General features: G+C 41.1%; 1 protein-coding gene across 2 annotated transcripts; it reads left to right on the top strand.

Annotated features, from left to right (window-relative positions):
• Window positions 1–13,581: 13,581 nt before the first annotated feature.
• Window positions 13,582–19,954, top strand: LOC120106499 (uncharacterized membrane protein At3g27390-like). 2 transcript variants are annotated; one of them, XR_005508641.1, is made up of 11 exons: window positions 13,582–13,988; window positions 14,111–14,219; window positions 14,379–14,571; window positions 14,750–14,880; window positions 15,586–15,874; window positions 16,014–16,120; window positions 16,590–16,731; window positions 16,804–16,996; window positions 17,092–17,335; window positions 18,680–18,842; window positions 19,678–19,954. XR_005508641.1 is itself a non-coding variant. In XM_039119427.1 (11 exons), exons 1-10 carry the CDS (start codon window positions 13,895–13,897, stop codon window positions 18,783–18,785), a joined length of 1,608 nt encoding a protein of 535 aa, XP_038975355.1. In that variant the 5' UTR covers window positions 13,582–13,894; the 3' UTR covers window positions 18,786–18,789; window positions 19,678–19,946. The 2 variants fall into 2 exon arrangements, 1 of the variants encoding a protein (XP_038975355.1); XM_039119427.1 differs by having other exon boundaries at window positions 18,680–18,789; window positions 19,678–19,946.
• The last annotated feature ends 346 nt before the right edge of the window (window positions 19,955–20,300 follow it).

The raw sequence follows: 20,300 nt of genomic DNA, 5'->3' as shown, positions 1-20,300 counted from the left end.
CGCAAAAGAAGGACGGTTGACATCGAAGCGGCTCGAAGTCGAGAAAAGGCATATCTAGCCACCTCAGAACAAGGAGGCAGCGTGCTGGAACTACGAGAAGAAAGGGCACTTTAGGAGGGACTGCAAAACTCCTAAAGGGAAACAAGGTGAACACACTGAAGGAATCAGCGAAGATTCGGCCAATCTCGCTGAAGGCAGTGATTCTGATGCCCTAGTCCTATCTTTGTCTACCAGTGATGATTCTTGAGTAATAGACTCAGGCAGGACTGCGTTCTTGGGAAGCAGAAAAAGGTGTCTTTCAGCAAAGACGGTTAGCCTCGAAAGCTGAAAAGCTTGATCTCGTGCACATTGACGTGTGGGGACCCGCTCAGGTATCTTCAATTGGTGGAGCTCAGTATTTTTTGACCTTTATTGATGATGCTACCAGAAAGTTATGGGTATTCTTCTTGAGACACAAATCTGAGGTATTTGGTGTGTTCAAGAGATGGCGAGTAGCGGTTGAACTCGAGATAGGAAATAGGTTGAAATGCCTAAGATCCGACAATGGTGGTGAATACTGCATCAAAAAATTTAAAAATTACTGTGCAGAGGCTGGAATAATTATACAGAAAACTATTCCAGAAACACCACAGCAAAATGAAGTTGCTGAAAGGATGAATAGGACAATCAACGAGCATGCCAGGAGCATGAGGATACATGCTGGATTGCCACAGCAATTCTAGGCAGAGACAGTTAGTACTACTGCCTATTTGATCAATAGAGGGCCATCTAAGAAGCTACAACTTGAGATTCCTGAAGAAGCATGGATAGGGAAGAAGATTAGCTTGGCGCATCTACGGGTTTTTGGCTGTACCACATACGTCCATATGGATTCCACCGAAAAAGGTAAACTAGACGCCAAATCAAAAAGATGCATCTTCGTTGGATATGGTGGTCATTAGTTTGGATACAGGTTTTGGGATCCAGAAAATAGAAAAATCATCAGAAGCAAAAAATATGATCTTCAACGAGAACGAGATGCAGAAGGACCAAGTTTTAGAAGAAAAACCTAAGGAGCCAAATTTTGTAGATCAAGAAGAGGAGTCTACAAATTCTGATCAGAAGGTTCAGTTCGGGCAAGAGACGGAAACTACAATTATGGCACCCCTCCACAGCGAAGAAGATCCACCCGTACCACACACGGAAAGCCTCCTCAGCGATATGATGGGACTCTTAGCTATTTGCTACTCACAGATATTGGTGAACCTAAATGCTATCAGGAAGCATTGCAGGTTGACGCCAAGAAGGAGTGGGAGTTTGCCATGGATGACGAGATGAAGTCATTGGAGCAGAATCAGACATGAGATCTGATGGATCTACCCAAAGGTAAAAAAACACTGTCAAACAAGTGAGTTTCCAGGCTAAAGGAAGAGCATGATGGTAAGAAAAGACACAAGGCCAAATTGGTTGTCAAAGGTTTTCAGCAGAGAGCCGATGTTGACTTCACAGAAATATTTTCTCCTGTAGTGAAGATGAGCACTATTCGAACAGTGCTGAGCATGGTAGTTGCAAAAGATCTACACTTGGAGCAGCTTGATGTGAAGACAACCTTTCTTCACGGTGATCTCAAGGAAGAGATCTACATGCAGCAGCCTGAGGGATACGTTAAAGGTGACTTAGTATGTAAGCTCAAGAAGAGCTTGTATGGATTGAAACAAGCACCCAGACAGTGGTATCTCAAGTTCGATAGTTTCATGCTTCAGATTGGTTACAAGAGATGCAGTGAATATCATTGTTGCTACTTCCAGGACTTCGGGTCATCTTATATTATCTTGCTATTATATGTTAATGATATGCTAGTTGCAGGTTCTAGCATACGTGAGCTTGCAAATTGAAAACGGAGCTATCCAGAAAGTTTGCAATGAAGGATCTAGGAGCAGCAAAGCAGATCCTTGGCATGCGGATCACCAGAGATAGGTCCAAGCACATTCTCAGACTATCTCAGGCAGAGTACATTCGTCGAGTACTCAGAAGGTTCAGCATGGAGGGTGCTAAACCAGTTAGCACACCGATTGGTGCCCATTTCAAGCTTTCAAAGGGGGAAAGTCTGAAGATACAGAAGAAAGCAGAGGACATGTCTAGAATCTCGTATGCATCGGCGGTAGGAAGCTTGATGTACGCAATGGTGTGTACACGACCAGACATTGCTCAAGCAGTGGGAGTAGTGAGTCGCTTCATGAGCTGCCCAGGTTTGGAGCATTGGAGAACAGTCAAGTGGATACTCAAGTATCTGAAGGGCACAGAAAGCATGGCACTATGCTATGGAGGGTCTAAGTTTCAGCTACAATAATTTGTAGACTCAGACATGGCAGGAGACTTGAACAGCAGGAGAAGCACGACAGGGTACTTGTTCACCCTGGGCGGCGGGGCTGTCAGTTGAATCTCCAGGTTACAACCGGTTGTTGCACTATCGACGACGGAAGCTGAATATGTGGCAGCCACAAAGACATGCAAGGAATTGATATGGCTTCAAAACTTGATGAAAAAAATTGGAAAGGAGCAGAAGGATTGCAAGTTGTACTCCGACAATCAAAGCGCAATTTATCTAGCAAAAAATTCAGCCTTTCATGTGAGGACGAAGCATATTGATATACGGTATCACTTTGTGAGGTCGATGCTCGAACAGAAGCTTGTCAGGCTGGAAAAGATCCACACCGGTAAGAATCCTGCGGATATGTTGACGAAGGTTGTCACGGTGGAGAAGCTGAAAGCGAATTCAACTTCTGTTGGTCTTCTTTGAAGACATTGAGGAGGTACTGTTTCGATTTAGTTGCAGTAGGAGTAAAAGAACCAGAGTTTATGAGAAGGCACACCTAAGGTCTCCAAGTGGAAGATTGTTAGAGTGTGTGGAGACCCAAGGTATTTCAGATTACACATGGATGTATTCCGGATCGAAATCTTGGATGTAGAAAGCTTCTATAGGTTTTCAGCAGTTCAGGAGTCGACTCGCACCATGCCGGAGTCAATTCGCATTGTGCCGGAGTCGACTCGCATTTTGTCCAGATTTCGGATGTTTCTGTCTCATCTGAGAGAGTCGACTCGCGCAATTTGGAGTCGACTCACACTGTGCGGGAGTCGACTCGCGCTTTGCCAGAGACGACTCAAGCTTTGTCCAGATTTCGGATGTTTCTGTCTCGCCTGAGGGAGTCGACTCGCACTGTGCGGAAGTCGACTCATGCTTTACCAGAGTCGACTCCAGCTCGGACGCGAGTCGACTCATGCTTTGCCGGAGTCGACTCCCGCTCGGATGGAATTGCTGAAACGAGCGTAAGGAGTATTTTTTGGAAAAATTTCAAGGATACAAATTTGTGGCCAAAGACTCTGGGGATAACAATATAAGGAGAAGGTTGTGACGGCTAAGGTTACAACGAGATAGAGAGAAAGACCTAAGAACGTGAGAGATTGAGGGGAAGAGTTTTTCTCTTGTAAAAGGAAGAAGGCTGTTTCTCCTTTGTTTGAGCAATCAGTTTGTGATTGATTCGGGATTGTGTTCTCCGTTGTAATTATTCTACTGCAATAGAATCGAGCGGTCTTGAGGAAGTAGGCAAGTTTTGCCGAACCTCGGTAAATTCTGGTGTATCTCGTGCAAGGTGTAAGATCCTATGGTTTCGCATTAGGATTGTCCTCCCTAACAGGTTATCGAACTTGCTGGGGATTACGGGCTCTCCTTGATTTTGGGCATATTCCCCTCATCTTTCTCCCAACATCAAGAAGATAAAGAAATTTCTTACCAATACTCCTATCCTAGTGCCTTTTAGATTGGGAGTTCTACTGAAGTTATACATCTTCGCATTTGAAGATTCTATTAGGAGTTTACTAGCTCAGGATATTGAAGCTAGGTATAAACGCGTATATACCTGACCTAGGATATTAGCTAACATCAAACAATGATATACACTAGTCCAAAAGCCTTGTATACAAAGTTAAGATATTACATGCTCCAACTTTATGTTCAAGTAGTTTGCACCACTGAAGTGATCAAGTATATGCTGACTAGGCCGATTATGCATGGAAGAATAGACAAGTGGATGATTTCCTCATTTGAGTTTTGCTGCAGTATGTCCCTTAGAGGATGGTGAAAGGCCAAGCTTTGGCTGATTTTCTAGGAATAGGCCTACAATCTTGAAATGTTAGGTGTACCACAATCTCATGGAACCTATTTGCAGATATATTGAATGGCTGGCAAATCATTTTTGCAAATTAGGACCTGTTTAAATCTAAATATGTCTTTACCAAACCAGAACAGAGGTTGCTTGCACATTGTATAGAAGAGCTAGGGGTCTTGCCCATTAGACAAACTTTCAAAGTAATGGTAATGGTCTAAACATACGTCAATGGAATCGAGGGTGCTGTTGGTTAGGTGCACCCTCCCACTTTAGATTTCTTTTTTTTCTGAGGTAATTTGCCCTCCCATTTTTTTGTGTATTTAGAAAGCAGATATGGGCAAAATAGTAATTACAAGACTACTATGGTAATTGGCAGAGTAAGTTTTCACCTAATTCTATGAAATAAGCCTATCCAGGCATAGGGCTGAAATAGGTTTATGATATAAGTGGGAGGGGTACCTCCTAAGACGGCATGGGGACAGTGTAAGGCTATTCTGCTGGCCTCAAATACTATTTGGCAGAATAAGTGGGGGAAGTGAGGGATATCCCCTGCTTTTTCCGCAACCAAACTGAACAATGTCTAAAGGAATTAGAGAACCATGGCACATGAGCCTCTTGTGGCTTAGTTTCTTTGAATACTATGGTCCTATGATAATTGTGAGCAAGGATGAAAATAGATCTTGCAAATAAAACCTTCAAAGATGCTCAATATAGAACATCATTATTGCATATTAATGTTTCCAATTAAGATCAAAGTCATCAAAACCTCAAACCATTTAGAAGAAGTTAGAAAAAGTAGGAAAAAGTGTTGATTTGTACCAAATAAAGAGGAACTTGCTTGAAATGGAACCCAACAAGTTTATAAGTGGAAACCAAAGTGCTCGGTTGTATTATTGTGTCAACATGGATCAACACAAAAAAGACCACTACAGGCCAGTCTGTAGCAATGCAGACCTCTGACAATATGGTGGTAACTGGTAAGTGTTACGCTCTTCAACACAACATCACTACCTTCTTTTCCCAACATACTTGATTGGAAGTAACTAAGCATTGCTAAGTGCCTGCTATCAACTACAACTACATTTTTGACAATATACCAAAAAGAACTGAACGATAGAAAGAAATGATGTTTACATCTACGGATCCAAAGCTTCTGAAATTTTGATGGAGTACTAAAGCTTAAAATAACAAAAGTGATATCTTTATCTTCTTTGTAAGGGCAATTTTCATTTCAAGATTTTTTGGAAAGGAAATAACTTAATGCTCAAACCTGATACATTAAAATTAGACTTAGCCCAACAACCTAGAAAGAAAGGAGAAGAGCATCATCTTTACAAGAAAAGAAACTTCTTTGATATCTTTAAAATCAAAAGAATTTTTTTTCAGAAGTTTTCATTGGTTAAGATAGCAATTTTCTGACTTCATCCAGGAAAATCCTCAACGAACCTGATGTTCTTTCTGTGTTATTCGATATTTCCATATAACTTCAATTTACGCATTCATAATGTGGTACTAGTCATTGCAGCAACATTGCTCAATAACTGTTAAATGCAACTGTAGGTTTCCAACATGCGCATGATGGATGGATCAAGTTCCTGTGACATCAAATCACTACAGACCTAGGATGATATTTCAAGTTCAGCAATGTAAATCCGATCTGGTTATATCTAATAAAGAAAATCATAGCAAGAAGGTGATGCAGCAACAAATCAAATAACTAGCGCTCTCAAAGATGAGTTTAGAAGGATGATGAGGAGTACATGTCAATGAAAAAAGCACATGTTGATCACCATCCAAATGGGGGATAACCTTTTTATGTTTCTCACTTGTTAAGATTAATTCTGCTGTATTTGCATTCACACCATATAACCATAAAGCTTAATTGCATGAGTTTGCAACTGTCAACTTAAGACAAAATAGAACACAGATTTCGTTAAAACTCCTTTACTGATTTCAGAATCTCTAGTAAGCCAGACTCCAGTGCTAATTAAATACAGGACTTTCCCAAATATGCTATGTAATCATGAACCTTAAGAAAATTGTTACAGCTCCAATAAACTTCACAAAATCTTCCCAAGCATGAATCCAAAAACGTAGGGTGTAATATTTTTGAGAACATGGCTTTCCACTCTGTCTGTGATGCACCGAGGACAACATAAGACTAATAAAGGTGCTAAAACATGGTAGTTGCAGGGAAGCTATCTGTTTGGAGTGGAGATTCCTAATGTCATCTCAGAAGACAACTTCTAATTGAAGGGAAAATTTAACGCCATCAGATGAGCTATATGTTTGGAGTGAAGCTTTTTATGTCTTCTTGATGTTTGTTGTCCAAGAGTTTGTTCAATGCAGTAAAAGCATGAACAATTTTGTATTTGCAATATGCTCCAATCAAGTTGTTAGATTTTCCAATTCCAAGAAAAAGAAATGGTAAATTTTTCCATTGGTAAACTCTTCAGCTTCTTCCATCTGAAAGCACACCTTTGAATGCCATTCATGTAACTGGCTCAATCATTCCATCCTTTTCTGTTAGTCCAAAAGCTTTGGTAATGGTAACGCCACTATAAATTCCCAAACTAAAATTAATCAGCAGGGTCCCATCTCCAACCACATTCAAGAAAACAATAGATCATGATTAGGCCTTGTCGTAATTGCCATATTTGCACCATTATATGATTTAGTTATTATATTCTAGATCCAATTTAAGCTAAAACTGTGAGACAGCCGGCTTCAGCCCGACACCCCTTTTGGAAGGGGCAGAACAGGGGATCGCAGACACGATCCCCTCCGACTTCTCCGAGCATAAGGACGCTGCAGACACTCCGCGGCTACACCGCGGTGGTTTCGCGTCCACCCCGCGACCGCACGAGCGGCCGCTGATCTCGCCCCACCCCGCGAAAATCGCGGCAGAGAGCCGTTGAAATGGGGCGATAAAACCCCCGTTCTTCCTCTTCCTAAGAACACCTCCGAGCCCTCCTCCCTTTCATCCGTCTCCTCCTCTTCCTCTCCCTTCTTCTTCTCCTCCCTCTCCTCTTGCTTCTCAAGTGGCCGGCGTGCCGCCCGATCTTTCGCCATCACCCATACGCCTTCCCCTGTTTTAAAGATTCACATCACCTCGGTTCCGAGCGCCGCCGCCGCCGCCGCTTGACCGTCGGATCGAGCCTCTCGCGGCCGAAATCTTCTTCCCACCGCCTGTGCCACCGCTGGTAAGCTTCTTCCGCTCTTCGATCTCAACCTTAACCATGCTATTTTCCTCCCTTTGCTTTGGCCCCAACCGAGATCACTCGATTTCCCACTGATGTCGAGCACTGCAGCGGCCGGCTGGCCGTCAACCGGGCAACAGCCCCTGGCCACCTAGGCCAGCCACCCTGCCGCCCTCCTCCTCTTCTGCTCTCCCTCTCGGTTTCCTGTCCATGGGGGGGGGGGGGGGGGGGGGGGGGGGGGGGGGGTTGGGGAAGGAGGAGGCCCATCACGGGCCAAACGGGGCCCGTTGGGCCCTGTCCATTACAGGCGCAACTTGAGCCCAGTCTAGCCCGGTTAGGTCCAGTTGGGCCATACCCTATATGGGCCCAACTTGGGCCTATTTGAAACCCAAATCTGAAACCCGAATCCAAAATCCGAATCCGAAATTTGAAACCCGAAACTCAGTTTAGACCCCAAACCCAGTTCAGACCCGAAACCCGAACCCTTTTTTTGGGATAAAGGTAAGTGTGTATATCTCCAATTGAAGAAATGACGTACAAATGCACAGGGGCATACCCCAGACATCAAAGGCTAGGAGGGCATACTCCTCTAGCCACAACAACTAACTACAAAGCTTGTAAGAACAAAATGATGAGAGTATCCAAAGATATCATCAGAGAATCCCCACGAACTGTGAAGCCATTTATTAGTAAGAGATGGAATCACACCCCGTGTGAGATTAATCCAAGTATAATACAAAAAGTAATCTCTCTCAGAAGAACACACTCATGTGTAGGGCCATTGCTATGCAAACGAGCATTACGTTCCCTCCAAATGTAGTAGATCGCAGTTGCTGATAGTCAACTTTAAAGACTACGCAATAGCACGTATCTGGTAGAATAGTGATTACGGGTATCGATCCACAGAGATTGGGGTATAGTTGTTTTCTTAAAAATAAAAATATTTAAAAGGATGAATTTGTGAAGACTATTAAACTAAGCAATTTAATAAAAGAAAATACAATTAAAATGATATCAGTTTAGGAGAACCTAGGGCAAGGAATCCACCACTAACATCGGAACAAGGATTAATTATATTTTAATTTATTCTTGGACAAACATGCAAATTGGCTACAAGCCTAATAAGCATTTAAATAGAAATTCACAAAAGTAATTTAGGCATAATCCATCTTTAGTTAGCATGAAATGTCTACCCTAATCTAAGGTAGCAGCACATCGCATCTTCCTTAAGCATGGACTATCTTATATTTACCTAGTGATCATGAAGAACAATTGTATAAACGTTATATTTAAAATCACAGAAATTAAATATGAGATGAAATAAAATATTCATTAGAAGCAAAATAAGGTTTATACAACTCCAAGAATAGAAAATAAAATATAAAACCCGTCTCCCTTTGTTAGGGCTGCATCCAGCCCTAGTGAAGAGATCAGGTTTCCATGCAGTGGTGGACGGCAGCAGCAGCACAGCAGCAGGCTCCAATCTGTATCACGATCGGCTTCCTTTCTTCCTCCCTCAGCACTTCATTCTTATTTTTTATATATATGGGAAGTTATTCCCAAAATATCCAAACCTCTCTCCCTCCTCTGTTTTTTTATTTCTATGGGACTCGGCCTGTGAAGAGAGTTGGGAGAAGCCTCCCCCCCCCGGTGGGGGAAGAGGGAATACCTCCTCTCTCTGAAGAGATCCTCCCCAAGAATGAATGCCTCCTCCTTTTATAGCTTCACCAACTCCTCTATTCCCCCCTGGATAAGATCTTCCGAGTGGGAAGATAAGGCAGAGAAAACAGCTCTGTTTTGTGGACGCGGGTGCGACGCCGAAGGAAGGTTGGACGGCTGAAGATGTTGATCCACATGAGGTTGATCCACGGCTGCTGTGGCCTGTGAAGCACGGACGGTTGAAGCAGAGCTGGGAAGAAGTAATCCAAACGACTTTGAATCCACGGATGGGCAGAAGGTGATGCGGCTTCAACGCAGAGGAGACATGGCAGTTTGAGAGGATTTCGGATGGCTGAATGCGAGATGGAAGCAGGGGATAAGCTTGGGATGTTGGGATCAATCCGGAAGAAACTCGGATTTGAGTCTATCCCGTGAATCATGCGGGGGAGAAAGGTCTTGGCTCTATTCCAAAACAGAGCCCTATTTATTGGACGCGGAAGATAGATGGATGATCCGTGGGATAACGATGATCTCGGAACAAGATGAGAGCTAGGAGATGATCTTATCCGAAAGAAGGAATCTCATGCGGATGGTGTTGATAGGATCACTGTGAACTTGTCCGTGGATAAGAGCAGGAAGGCTGGGAGATAGCGGAGGAAGATGCGTACGGTTGGCGTTGGATTTCTTTATTCCGAAGCAGGGGATGAAGGTGCAAGCTAAGAAGAGATGAAAACTGGATCCAAGGTGACACTGCTGCAATCGCAGAGGGCTCTGTCCATGGATAGGGAGATCACTTGCGGTTGCTGGATAAGGATGGATCATGTAAAACCAAATTGAACTCTGTTCGGAAACAAGGGAATCCGAAAGAAGATTTGATGGCCGGGGGGAAATTCGTGGAGGGGAATGTGGTTGCTTTGATTCGTGATGAAGAGGAGATGATTTAGAAGCAGGGGATGTGAATGAATCAGTTGTTTCGTTGCAACTTGCTGGGCATTTTGTTCTCACGGCTGAAACAGAGGATTCGGTTTGGATGAAGAAGAGGAGCTGGGAGGAATTCACAGAAAAGGAAATCCGGATGTGGGATGTGCGGAAGAAGTGGACGTACTCAGAAGATCCTTTGCTTGGCATGCATCGCGGGAGGAAGCTGGGATTTGATGGGATTTGATTGAGATGCAGTCTGTGGAGATGAAGAGAAGATTATGAACGGGATAAAGAGCTGGGAGCTGATCGCGGATGAGATGAAGGCTGGCTTGGGCTTATCCGTGGGTGATGGAAAGCTAGATTCGGTTGAGAGGGAGTGATCCGGGAGAAGCTTTGAGTTTCGAACGGAATGAATGTGAGAACGATCGGAAGAAGGGGAAGTTTGGATATGAGAGCTTATCCTGTACATATGGCTCTGTTCCTAAAGAAATGACGTGGAGGGAAGCGGAATGGCTGGGAGGAGATCTGGGATTATTCGTGGGAAGTTGAAATGGATTGAAGGGGTGAGGCTTTGCAATCTGTGCAACTAAGATAGTATGCTTTGAGATCTGAGAAATAAATAATTGAAAAGTGTGGAAAGAGAATTAGGTGAAGATGGGAATTAATGAGAATTGCTGGGTTTTGGAAGAAAGTTCTTGGAGTCGACTTCGGAGGATGTGAAATTATGAAATGATGCAGTGTAGGTTTAGGCTTTATCTTATTGAGCTTGACTCGACCTGCATACATTAGGCTCAATTAATAAATAATTAAATCAAACTCGAATTAATTTATTAAAATGCAATGATGAGGGTAACACATCTTTTATGGTTAACTTTACAAAATATGTGCATTAAAATAATGATAAGTGCTATGAATAAGATATTAATTTATGCATTATTTAGCACTTATCAGCTGCCACCATAAGCTTTGCAGTTCGACCCAAGAGTGAACGACCATCCATGTGAGAAAGCTAAGAGATCGTATCCATCCATCTACGCGAGGCCCATGGAATATTACACTTGGCACAAAGAACGAACCAGATGCGCTGAGAGAATGGGCACTCAAAAAAATAAATGATCCACATCCTCATGCCCACCCCTACACAAAACACATTGGGCGACCGAAACCCAAACCCGTTTGGCCAATAAATGAAATTTTGCAGTTAAGCCCTTGGCAGTATATTATTTCACAAAAGGGTTTTCTGTAATTTGTATTTGATCCCTATAGAGAAGATTTATTACATAAAGGTCCCCCAACTATATTTGTTTGGTCCCTTTACTCAAGCTTTATTATGAAATAGTACTATATAATTAGGTATTGGCCCTTGAAATGAATTTTTATTGTATAAATGAACCAATTAGAGACCAACCTTGGGGGCCCTATTGGGCCGGATCTATGTGGGCCCATTAGGCCGTGTCCGATGTAGGCCCTATCGGGCCATATTCATTATGGACTAACTCTGGGCCCTGTTGGGCCGTGCCCAGTAGTATTATTTCTGGATTTTGCTTAGCTCTGAAATTAATAAAGAATTAATTAAATTTAAATAGGTGAACCTGATCCGCCTATCTGAAGTAGGGGTTAAGCGAGAAGAAGTATGTAACTTAATACTTCAAGTGTGATTTTCAAATTATTTGATAAACTAATTAAGTTTTGACATATGTTTTATATTCAGTAAAATAGGTCAGGCATGTTAAATTTTATTTGAAAATCATGTTATATGCTCTGAAATCCGTGAAATATAACTGGATAGTTTATGGAATTTATTTTTATATATATGCATTTACAGCATGGCTATGACCTGTTCTGTTCTGGCCTCGCCAATGGAGATTATACGTTGGACCTGTCAACTTGTAATATGTGAGGAACCAGTTTCAACACCGCGCCACCGGTGATTAGAATAGTGGTTTCTGGACACTGTTGCCACCGGTGACTAACAATAGTGGTTTCTGGCACTCTGTGCAACCCATGCCACTGGGTTACGTGGCCGTAGCCTTATATTGAGATTCTGGTTTCAGACTTTTTGGAAAAATAATAATAAGTTTTGAAAACAGTAAAACGATGTTATTTATGATTTATTCCAGACATTATCAAGTATTTTGATCTCACTTTGGGGTATTTTGTTGCTTACTAGGCTAGTGTAGCTCATTATTTTATTTTCTCTATTTTTCAGATCCAGAGGCTTGATCGCACGGGATTAAAGAGATCCTCTGTAATAGCTGCCTCGCTAGCGAAGAGTCTTCCAAGCCCTGAGCGCGCTGAGTGCTTAGCACTGAATTAATAGCATCACTTCTACCACTTGCATAGCATATCGGTAGTAGCTACAAGACAAAAAACTAACTCAAGAACGCAAGAGAAGTGCTTTTTAAATGGTAGAGCTACAAGAAAGCATCTACTAAGCTAACCATCTAATCTAAGCAGTAGTATCTCAACTCAAGGAATAGCTTTCCCGCAAGAGGAAAGAGCATCTATCTACACAGTTAGCTGCCCCTACTTTGGGATATTGCCTTAGCTAGGTTGGCTCCTAGGCTAAAGCAACTGTACAACAGGCGATGTTATCAGCGATGCCTCGCAGCATGGAATGTTATTTCTTCTTCCTCTGGGCTCTGGAATGGAAGAATTGGTTCAGCATCAACCCCGGGATTCTTTCCCCGACTACAAGAAAAGAAAGCCTTGCTTGCTTCTAATTTGGTTTGGTCTCGTAGATAGCAAGGTCAGTCGATTCTTGCTCATTACAAGGCAAAGAAATTCCTCCCAGCCTGTGCCAACATGCCTAAACTTTTGTTTTAGATTTTTCGATGATTTTTTCGGTTATTGGCATTTTAGTTAGATTAGTTTGGAGATTTGAATCATGAGGCTTAAATAAGATAATTATTACTTAATCTATAGTTATCTGTAACCAATGCGCCTGCGGTTGTTCTTATCCCACGTTTTTCTTTTCTGATGGGCGGGTTTCTAAATTCTCTCCCGCTCTTGTTTTTTTATCGAGGAAAACAAACGGAGAGGGGACTGCAAGAGGTTATTAATTAATTAAAAAAAAGAAATATTAAAAAGCAAGTGAAATGACCGAACACGGTGCCCGTCTTCCTCAGCCTCCAAGAGGTTCTTAATTAATAAAAGAAAAGAAGAGAAATATTAAGAACTCGTTTGGTTCGCGGAAGAAGAAGAAGGAAGAAAAGTACGATCAATGAAAAAGTAATGAGATGCCTCTTATTTGGTTGAAGTTTTAAAAAAAAAAGAGACGAAAAAATTGTATTCCCAAGAAAATATGATTTCCATGTCTCATAAAAAAGTCTTTTCAATGAAAAAGATGGAAAAGTTACTTTTTCATTAGGCCGGAATCATTCCATTTTTATTTTTTTCCAAAAAATTTCTTCAGCATTAAAGATGCATTAAAGACCTAATTTTTATTTAAAAAATAATAAAAATTATACATAACTTTCTTAGAAAGGTGGATGATTAACCAAACATAAACACTTTGAAATTAATTACTTTCTTATGATGAATTAAATATATCAAAAATATTTTTTTAAGCATTTTTTTTTCTAAAAATTTATTTTCAAAAAAAAAAAACTTCCTGCAAATCAAACAAGCCATTAAAAAAAAAAAAGACCGAACACTGTGCTCCTCTTTCAGCCAGCCCAGCACCATGCTCCTCTTCCCCCTTCACTCCCATGTGCTCCCCGTTCTTCCTCGCTGCCTTCCCCTACTTTAATTAATATATTTAATTAAGATAGATAAGAGGCATATATCGTCATTCGTGGAGCTGAAAGCCCACCGGGAAAAAAAAAGAAGAAAAAAACACCCAACTCTTGTCTTCATCCAGATCTCGTCGCCTTTGTTATCTCAGCACGGAGTGGACTAGAAAACCGGATACTGAGCCGAGATCTGAGACCCGGAGCCGGCGGCGATTCGACAATAGGGGGAGCGGCGATGGACGTTTCGGAGGGAGTTCTGTCACGTCTCGGTCATCTGCTAGCATTTGTTCTCGTCTTCGTGCTCCTCTTCATCCTTGGGATCCTTAAAGGTAATTGATTCCCCCTCCCTCTCCCTCCTTCCCCCCCTCCCCCAAGATCCTTCCGGCCATTACCCCCATCTTTTTTTTTTTTTCCCGAGCGAGTAACGTTTCATTCTGTATCCTCCTTTCAGCGGCTGTCATCGCGCCGATTGTATTCATCACCGTGGTGGTCGGGAACGCTGCCTTAATCATCGGGCTGTACCCTTGTCACGTCGTCTGGACCTGTTACTGTATCCTGAGGTTTGTCTCCTCTGCTTGAAATCCCTCCCCACCTTCGGGTTTTTTTTTTTTTTGGGGGTCCCTTTTTCTGCGCATCAAAATCGCTTTGATTACTTCAATATATATCGGATGTGTGCTTGCGGGGTGAGTGATTTGAGACCTTGGACTCTGGGATGGCAGAACGAAGAAATTCGGATCGGTGCTGAAGGCTCTTATACTGCTGTTAATGCCGATTCCCATCGTGCTGTGGCCCATCTCCTCGGCGATTGGGACTCTCCTGACGGGAATAGGATTTGGCGTGGGCTTGCCGCTGATGGCAACTTTTGAGGCCGTCAGAGAAGGAGTCGACAATAAGTTGGTTAGCTGTTTGACGGTGCGAACTCATGAATCCTTTATCACAAAATTCTCTTTCTTCTCTTTGATACTCTTTCCAAATGAAAAGAAAAGAAAAGAAAACGATTTTTTTTTTTTTTGAAAAAAGAACTCCCGGAGAATCTGTTAGGTTTGCATGAGATGAGGGTTATAGTTGGATGGATGGCTTGCTCTTATAGGACGGTACCTGGGACTCGATCAAAGGAGGGTGTACCATTGTGCGTGATTTCAAGGACATTTGCTTCCACTCTTACTTCTCTGTCATGGATGGGTTACTCGAGGCGAGGGGCGAGACGATCATGAACATGAGGTACTTTTCCTCTTTCGCCTAGACCGATGCAGGTATTGCTTTGCATTTGCTAAACAAGCCGACGTAAATGCTCCACGCGATTCGTCTGATTCCCAGAAGCATGTAAGGAATGCGGTGTGGAATGCTCAATCTTTCAAAATGTTCTCTCTTTTCACCATACAAGTTATCTCCTGCCTTTTCTGTTAGCGCTTTACATATGACTCAAATTGCATGCATCTTTACATTTTAATTTAGCTGCAGAGGGTTTTCTGGATTAATCCAGAAAATGGCTTATGGTTAGAGGAGGTATTGTAGACAAGACAGTTCTGATGAAGATCGATAGGCGCAGCATGTCCTGATGTTTTAATATTTCTGTTGTGATCTAGCATCAGTCATTTGTGGAAAATACTTTAAGTTTTCCTAAAATTTAGTATATGTACTTTCTTTAATCAAATTTTTAGGAATCTTAATGAACCTAAGCCATACAAGGGTGCTTATACAGACAGCAGCAAAGAATAACCTCTGGTGCTTATATGTATATATGTAACATATCTGCGCATGTTCTCCGAAGGTTATTTCTTTGCTGCTTTATGAATCTTGTCCTCGAATTTGTCCTTTAAACACATACATGCAGGACACCCATTAATGGTCTTTGAATGAATATTTGTAGTTCACATACTAGTTGGTCATTTGCATAATAGATTACAATTTTTTGTTGACATGTAGGTTATCACTGGTACCAGGATGCCTATTGGCAGGGATCGTGGGTCTTCTTATTGATGTGCCCATGCTTAGCCTCATAGTGCTTTACAAAGTTCCTGTCATGCTGTACAAAGGATGGAGGCAGTTGATCCGAGATCTTATTGGACGCTCAGGTCCATTTCTGGAAAGTGTTTGTGTTCCCTTTGCCGGACTTTTAATTTTGTTATGGCCTATAGCAGTTGAATTGACTGCTTTAGCAGGGATTCTTTCAAGCTTTAGTCTTGGATGCTATGCTGCTGCTGTCGCATACCAGGTATAAGTTAAATCAACAAAGTTGTGCAGCTTTCTTATCTGAAATATCATATCAAGTACACATAAATGGGCATCATCCTTTACTTATTTATTATTTTTCTGGAGCTAATTGTAATCATTGTTAACATTCTTTCCCTTAGGAAGATTCTACAATGAGTGGCCTACTGTATACCATATCTGTGATATCAACATTTGATGAATTCACTAATGATTTTCTCTCCATGAGAGAAGGAACTTGCTTTCCAAGGTATATTCGATCCCTTGTGATTTTCCGGTAAATACTTCCGTATTATGCTTTTGCAGTGGCTATATTTACATCAGCATCTCTTTCTGAAAACAAAACTGACATTGTGCCTGCAATTTCTTTTATATAGTGCTTGCAAGACACTTTCATCCACAAATATTCCTTCTCAAAATATATAAATATCTTGTCGTATGCTGCCATTTTATCACCAGATTTGCTTGTTATGTTGCAATAATATTGGATTGGTTGTTGGTATGAACACAATATACATGGACCTCTAGGATCTAGCAACTGGATGAAGCAGCACATCCCCATTAGGAGGGACATATCTGGGGTGCTCCTAGATATAACTTTTAGGACATCGATTGCAGCAGTAGTTCTTAGCGAAACTAGCAATATATGATTTTTGTGTTCAAATGATATTTTTACTTACTGTACAGCTTTTAAAGCATTTGTGTATGTGGACAGCCAGACCCAAGTATCGGAAGACAGTTCTTTCCCAGTCGCCATCACTTCCAATAAAGCATGTTCCTGAGCAGTCTGATTTTACTCCTTTAAAACACCCACTGATAAAGACAGCTTCAATGAAAATGCAGGAGCTAAAAGCAGTAGTGGTGAGAAGCTCAAAATTGCCCCTTCATCTCACTGCTTGCATATCATTGCTAACTTGTGGTTCACATACTCAGGTATGGGACAACTTTTTCAAGGCATGTGATGATCTGGGGAAGGAGCTCGTTGGAGCAGGTGCCATCTGGGTATCAGATCTGGAGGCCTGGCAAAATTCAAAGAACAAGATAGTTAACATAGGGCTTCCTTCCTATGTATTTCTGCAGTGTTTTCTCCGTTCCATTAAGAGTGGTTCTGCTGGTTTTGTCATGCGTATGAACCTTATTTGTTATGCATTACATGAAGCATACTGCAAAGAGGATCAGATGCTCAATTTGAAATAACTTTCTTATACTTGTTGCTATCAGGTGACAATGTTGAACTGACAAATATTAATAGGCCAGAGGGAAGAATTTTCGACTGGCTTTTTGAGCCCATGCTTCTTCTGAAAGAGCAGATTAAAGCTGCAGATCTACAACCAACAGAAGAGGCACACCTTTGCAAGTTGGCTCTTTATTGTGGTGATGCTCGGAGGTTAGCTGCATGGCAAAATGGTGGGGTTCCACCAGCTGACGAGGTTAAACGAGCTCAGCTGGAGGGTCTAAGTAGAAGGTACCACAATGTCGTCTTTTTACCTGAATTTACATTTCCATTAATATTGAACTGATCCCAAATGAAAAATATAACATTTGAACTATGGGGCTGCAGTGTCATGCTTTGCACCAGAAAGAACTCAATGCTCACTCAAAATGGTTGCTGAAATTGTGAAATCAGCACTGTTGAAATAACACAGTCTCCACTAAAAAGACTTCTTAATTACACTTTCAGAGAAAAACATAAATTAGATTGTAGGGATATTTAGTTTGAGGAATCTCATCTCAGGGAGCAGAAATCTGCTGCTCACTATGTTTCTAACCAAGGTACAAAGGTATCACACTTCAGATCACCAAAGGAGTACCTGAGTACCCAAATTATTTCTTGGTGGTCTACGAATCACTGATTCATGATTGTCATCATGATCCTTGGATTATATATTGTTCATTTGGATTTGAGATGCATCTCCTTGTCCTACACCTCACCTTATGAAGCCCATGTTTTTCTCCCAATAATTTAATGCCTACTCTCCTATCTCTAGTTGCTTTCCAAGTTCAGGGAATTCCTAGAGAATTGCTTCTTGATTGCATGCGGCCCCAGTAGTACTACAAATGATTTATTCATGGCCTAGTAAATTAGGAAATATGGACTTAGATAAGAATTTATCATTAGTATTTCATCATGAACAATAGCAATGCACTTGGTCATCATATATATTTAAATTCTGTAAAGCTTTTATTGTTGCTTTGTTAGTTTAGGAGTCTTAGATTCTCTCAATGGATTTTAGAGTTCATGCATGTATTTTTTATTATCACAAACTGCTCACACTAATAGCAGTGTATTATCATTAGATAGGTTTTGCCATGAAGCAAAACTCTAAATTGAGAAGGTTCTTGTTTGCCATGAAGCCTGCAAGGGCTAATTGGCAGGTTGAGAGACCTATCTTGTTAGTCAAACGTATGAAACCGAAAGCAACACGTATAGCTTTGCCAAGAACTGGAAAAAAGACAGATGAAGGGAGTGGATGACAAGGTTTGATACAAAGACTTATGGCTATCTCCGAACAAAAACTATAAAATTAACTGGGCCTGTGCTTATGCGTGCTAATAGCACATAAGCATATCGTAGATTTTCTTCCAGCATTGATGTTGGATAAGGTCTGCAACTAGGTAATGATCTTAAACAGAAACCAATAGAGAAGCACTTTGTTAATTGAATATAACTAAGCAGAAGAGAGGTGATGCACTTCTGATTGCCTGATTGGACTCTCTCTCTCTCTCTCTCTCTCTCTCTCTCTCTCTCACTCGCCCACCCTTGTATATGAAAACCTGCTTCAGTATCTAACAAGTCTGTCTGCAACAGATTGCAAGGCTTCAGCCTGACCCTTTCAAGGATGCCAACCTTCCGGCGACGGTTTGAGCAAGTTGTGAAGGCACTATTGCAAGAAGCCAGGCAGAGATCAAAGTAAAATGGTAATGGCATAGGGCAAGCTTTATAACTATCACCTATTGACAGAATAGTTGAGGTAGCTTGCTTGTATCCCATTGTAGATTTACTGTTCATCTAGTTCTTGATAATTTACATTCTTATGAAATTTCCACGTCCCATTTTCTTTTGTTCTTCCTTCATCAACATAACGACACCTTGAAGTATATGCCCATTTGGTTCATGAATGTAATTTGTCAGTTTGATTAATAGTGCTATCGTCATCCTTTTATTTTGTAGTGTTGTTCTTATCTTTATTTCTGTGGATTGAACAGTGAAAAGTAGGGAATTTTGGGTATTCATGCCAAACAGAATGCATGACTCAAGGTTTGAGAGCTGAGATATTGGTCATTTCGGTGATTGATCGTGGCTGATGAACCAAGATCTCAGTTTATCTCAGCTGAGATGGAAGGTTGGAAGTATGTTGAAAAAACCTGTTTTTTTAAGAGATTTTGGCTGATATTTTAGAACCAAGACACTGAAATCTTTGTCAATAAGGCAAATCCAAGATTAGCAACTATCTTTAGGCATCAATTTGAAATATATTAATTAAAAAAAATATATTCAAGGAGGTAAAAAAGTGATTGGAAAATCAGTCGATATATGTAATATTGTATTGGCTGATATCTCTCGATTTATTGGTTTATATGAGCCAAGTTGATAGGGGCTGATTTTTTCTATATATCATATTGGGGAGTGCCTAATGCCACAATTGCAGTTACATTATGTGGTTCCAATTCATGTTACTAGAGATTTATCCTCCCTTTTATTTGTTTTATTCACTGTTCTTTTCTAGGCATCTCATGTTAGTTTGGAGATGTAATATGGATTCAGCATTGAAATGATGAACTGTGAAAAACCTATGTATCTTGCAGGTGAAGATGTATGGTGAGAATTGCAACTGGGGCATGCTGATGTTACCTGGATGGTTGTTCTAGTAGTTCTTGTAATTCATGAATGTTTTCATTGTAAGAATTCTCCAGTTTGTAAGGATTATCGAAGATGTCCTCCAGTCTAATTATTTCCAGTTCCAGCTGTTTTTCTGTAGAACCTCGATGTCTTTCAGAACTTGTATGTATGTCGGATTGTGAAATTCCATATTCTTGATGTTATGAATCTTGAGATGAAAGTGGTTTGATAGGGATGCTTTTAGCCATTTTGAGGGTTACTCGAGCTCAACGCTCCCATAAATTTTCACCTCTTAGAGATTGTACTGATATGGTACGTAGAAGTTGATTCCTAGAAATAGATGTAAGCAGGAGATGGGAGAAAAGTGCTTCTTGTTTTAATTTTTCTTCGGATACGCGATAATCATCTGTTGCGCTCAACATTTATCTTCTCTTGCAAAGAGTTTTAACATTCAAAGTTCATCTGGGAAAAATTAGCTGTGCATGTAACTCACGGGCCAAATATGAAAATTAGATGAGAATATAACCGTCCGCCGGATACAATGGCATTCTATACTTTTCTTTTCAATTGCTTTCACAAAATTACCGGT

This window comes from Phoenix dactylifera, unplaced genomic scaffold, assembly GCF_009389715.1.
Source record: "Phoenix dactylifera cultivar Barhee BC4 unplaced genomic scaffold, palm_55x_up_171113_PBpolish2nd_filt_p 000547F, whole genome shotgun sequence".
Classification (NCBI taxonomy): domain Eukaryota; kingdom Viridiplantae; phylum Streptophyta; class Magnoliopsida; order Arecales; family Arecaceae; genus Phoenix; species Phoenix dactylifera.
This window is presented reverse-complemented; position numbering and strand designations above follow the sequence as displayed.

Bases quoted from the DNA above. Each gene is read 5' to 3' on its own strand.
- LOC120106499 (XM_039119427.1), top strand. From the start codon at position 13,895: ATGGACGTTTCGGAGGGAGTTCTGTCACGTCTCGGTCATCTGCTAGCA. The intron at 16,121-16,589 runs GTATATTCGATC...GTGGACAGCCAG, and splicing joins GAAGGAACTTGCTTTCCAAG to ACCCAAGTATCGGAAGACAG. The intron at 16,732-16,803 runs GTGAGAAGCTCA...TCACATACTCAG, and splicing joins AGGAGCTAAAAGCAGTAGTG to GTATGGGACAACTTTTTCAA.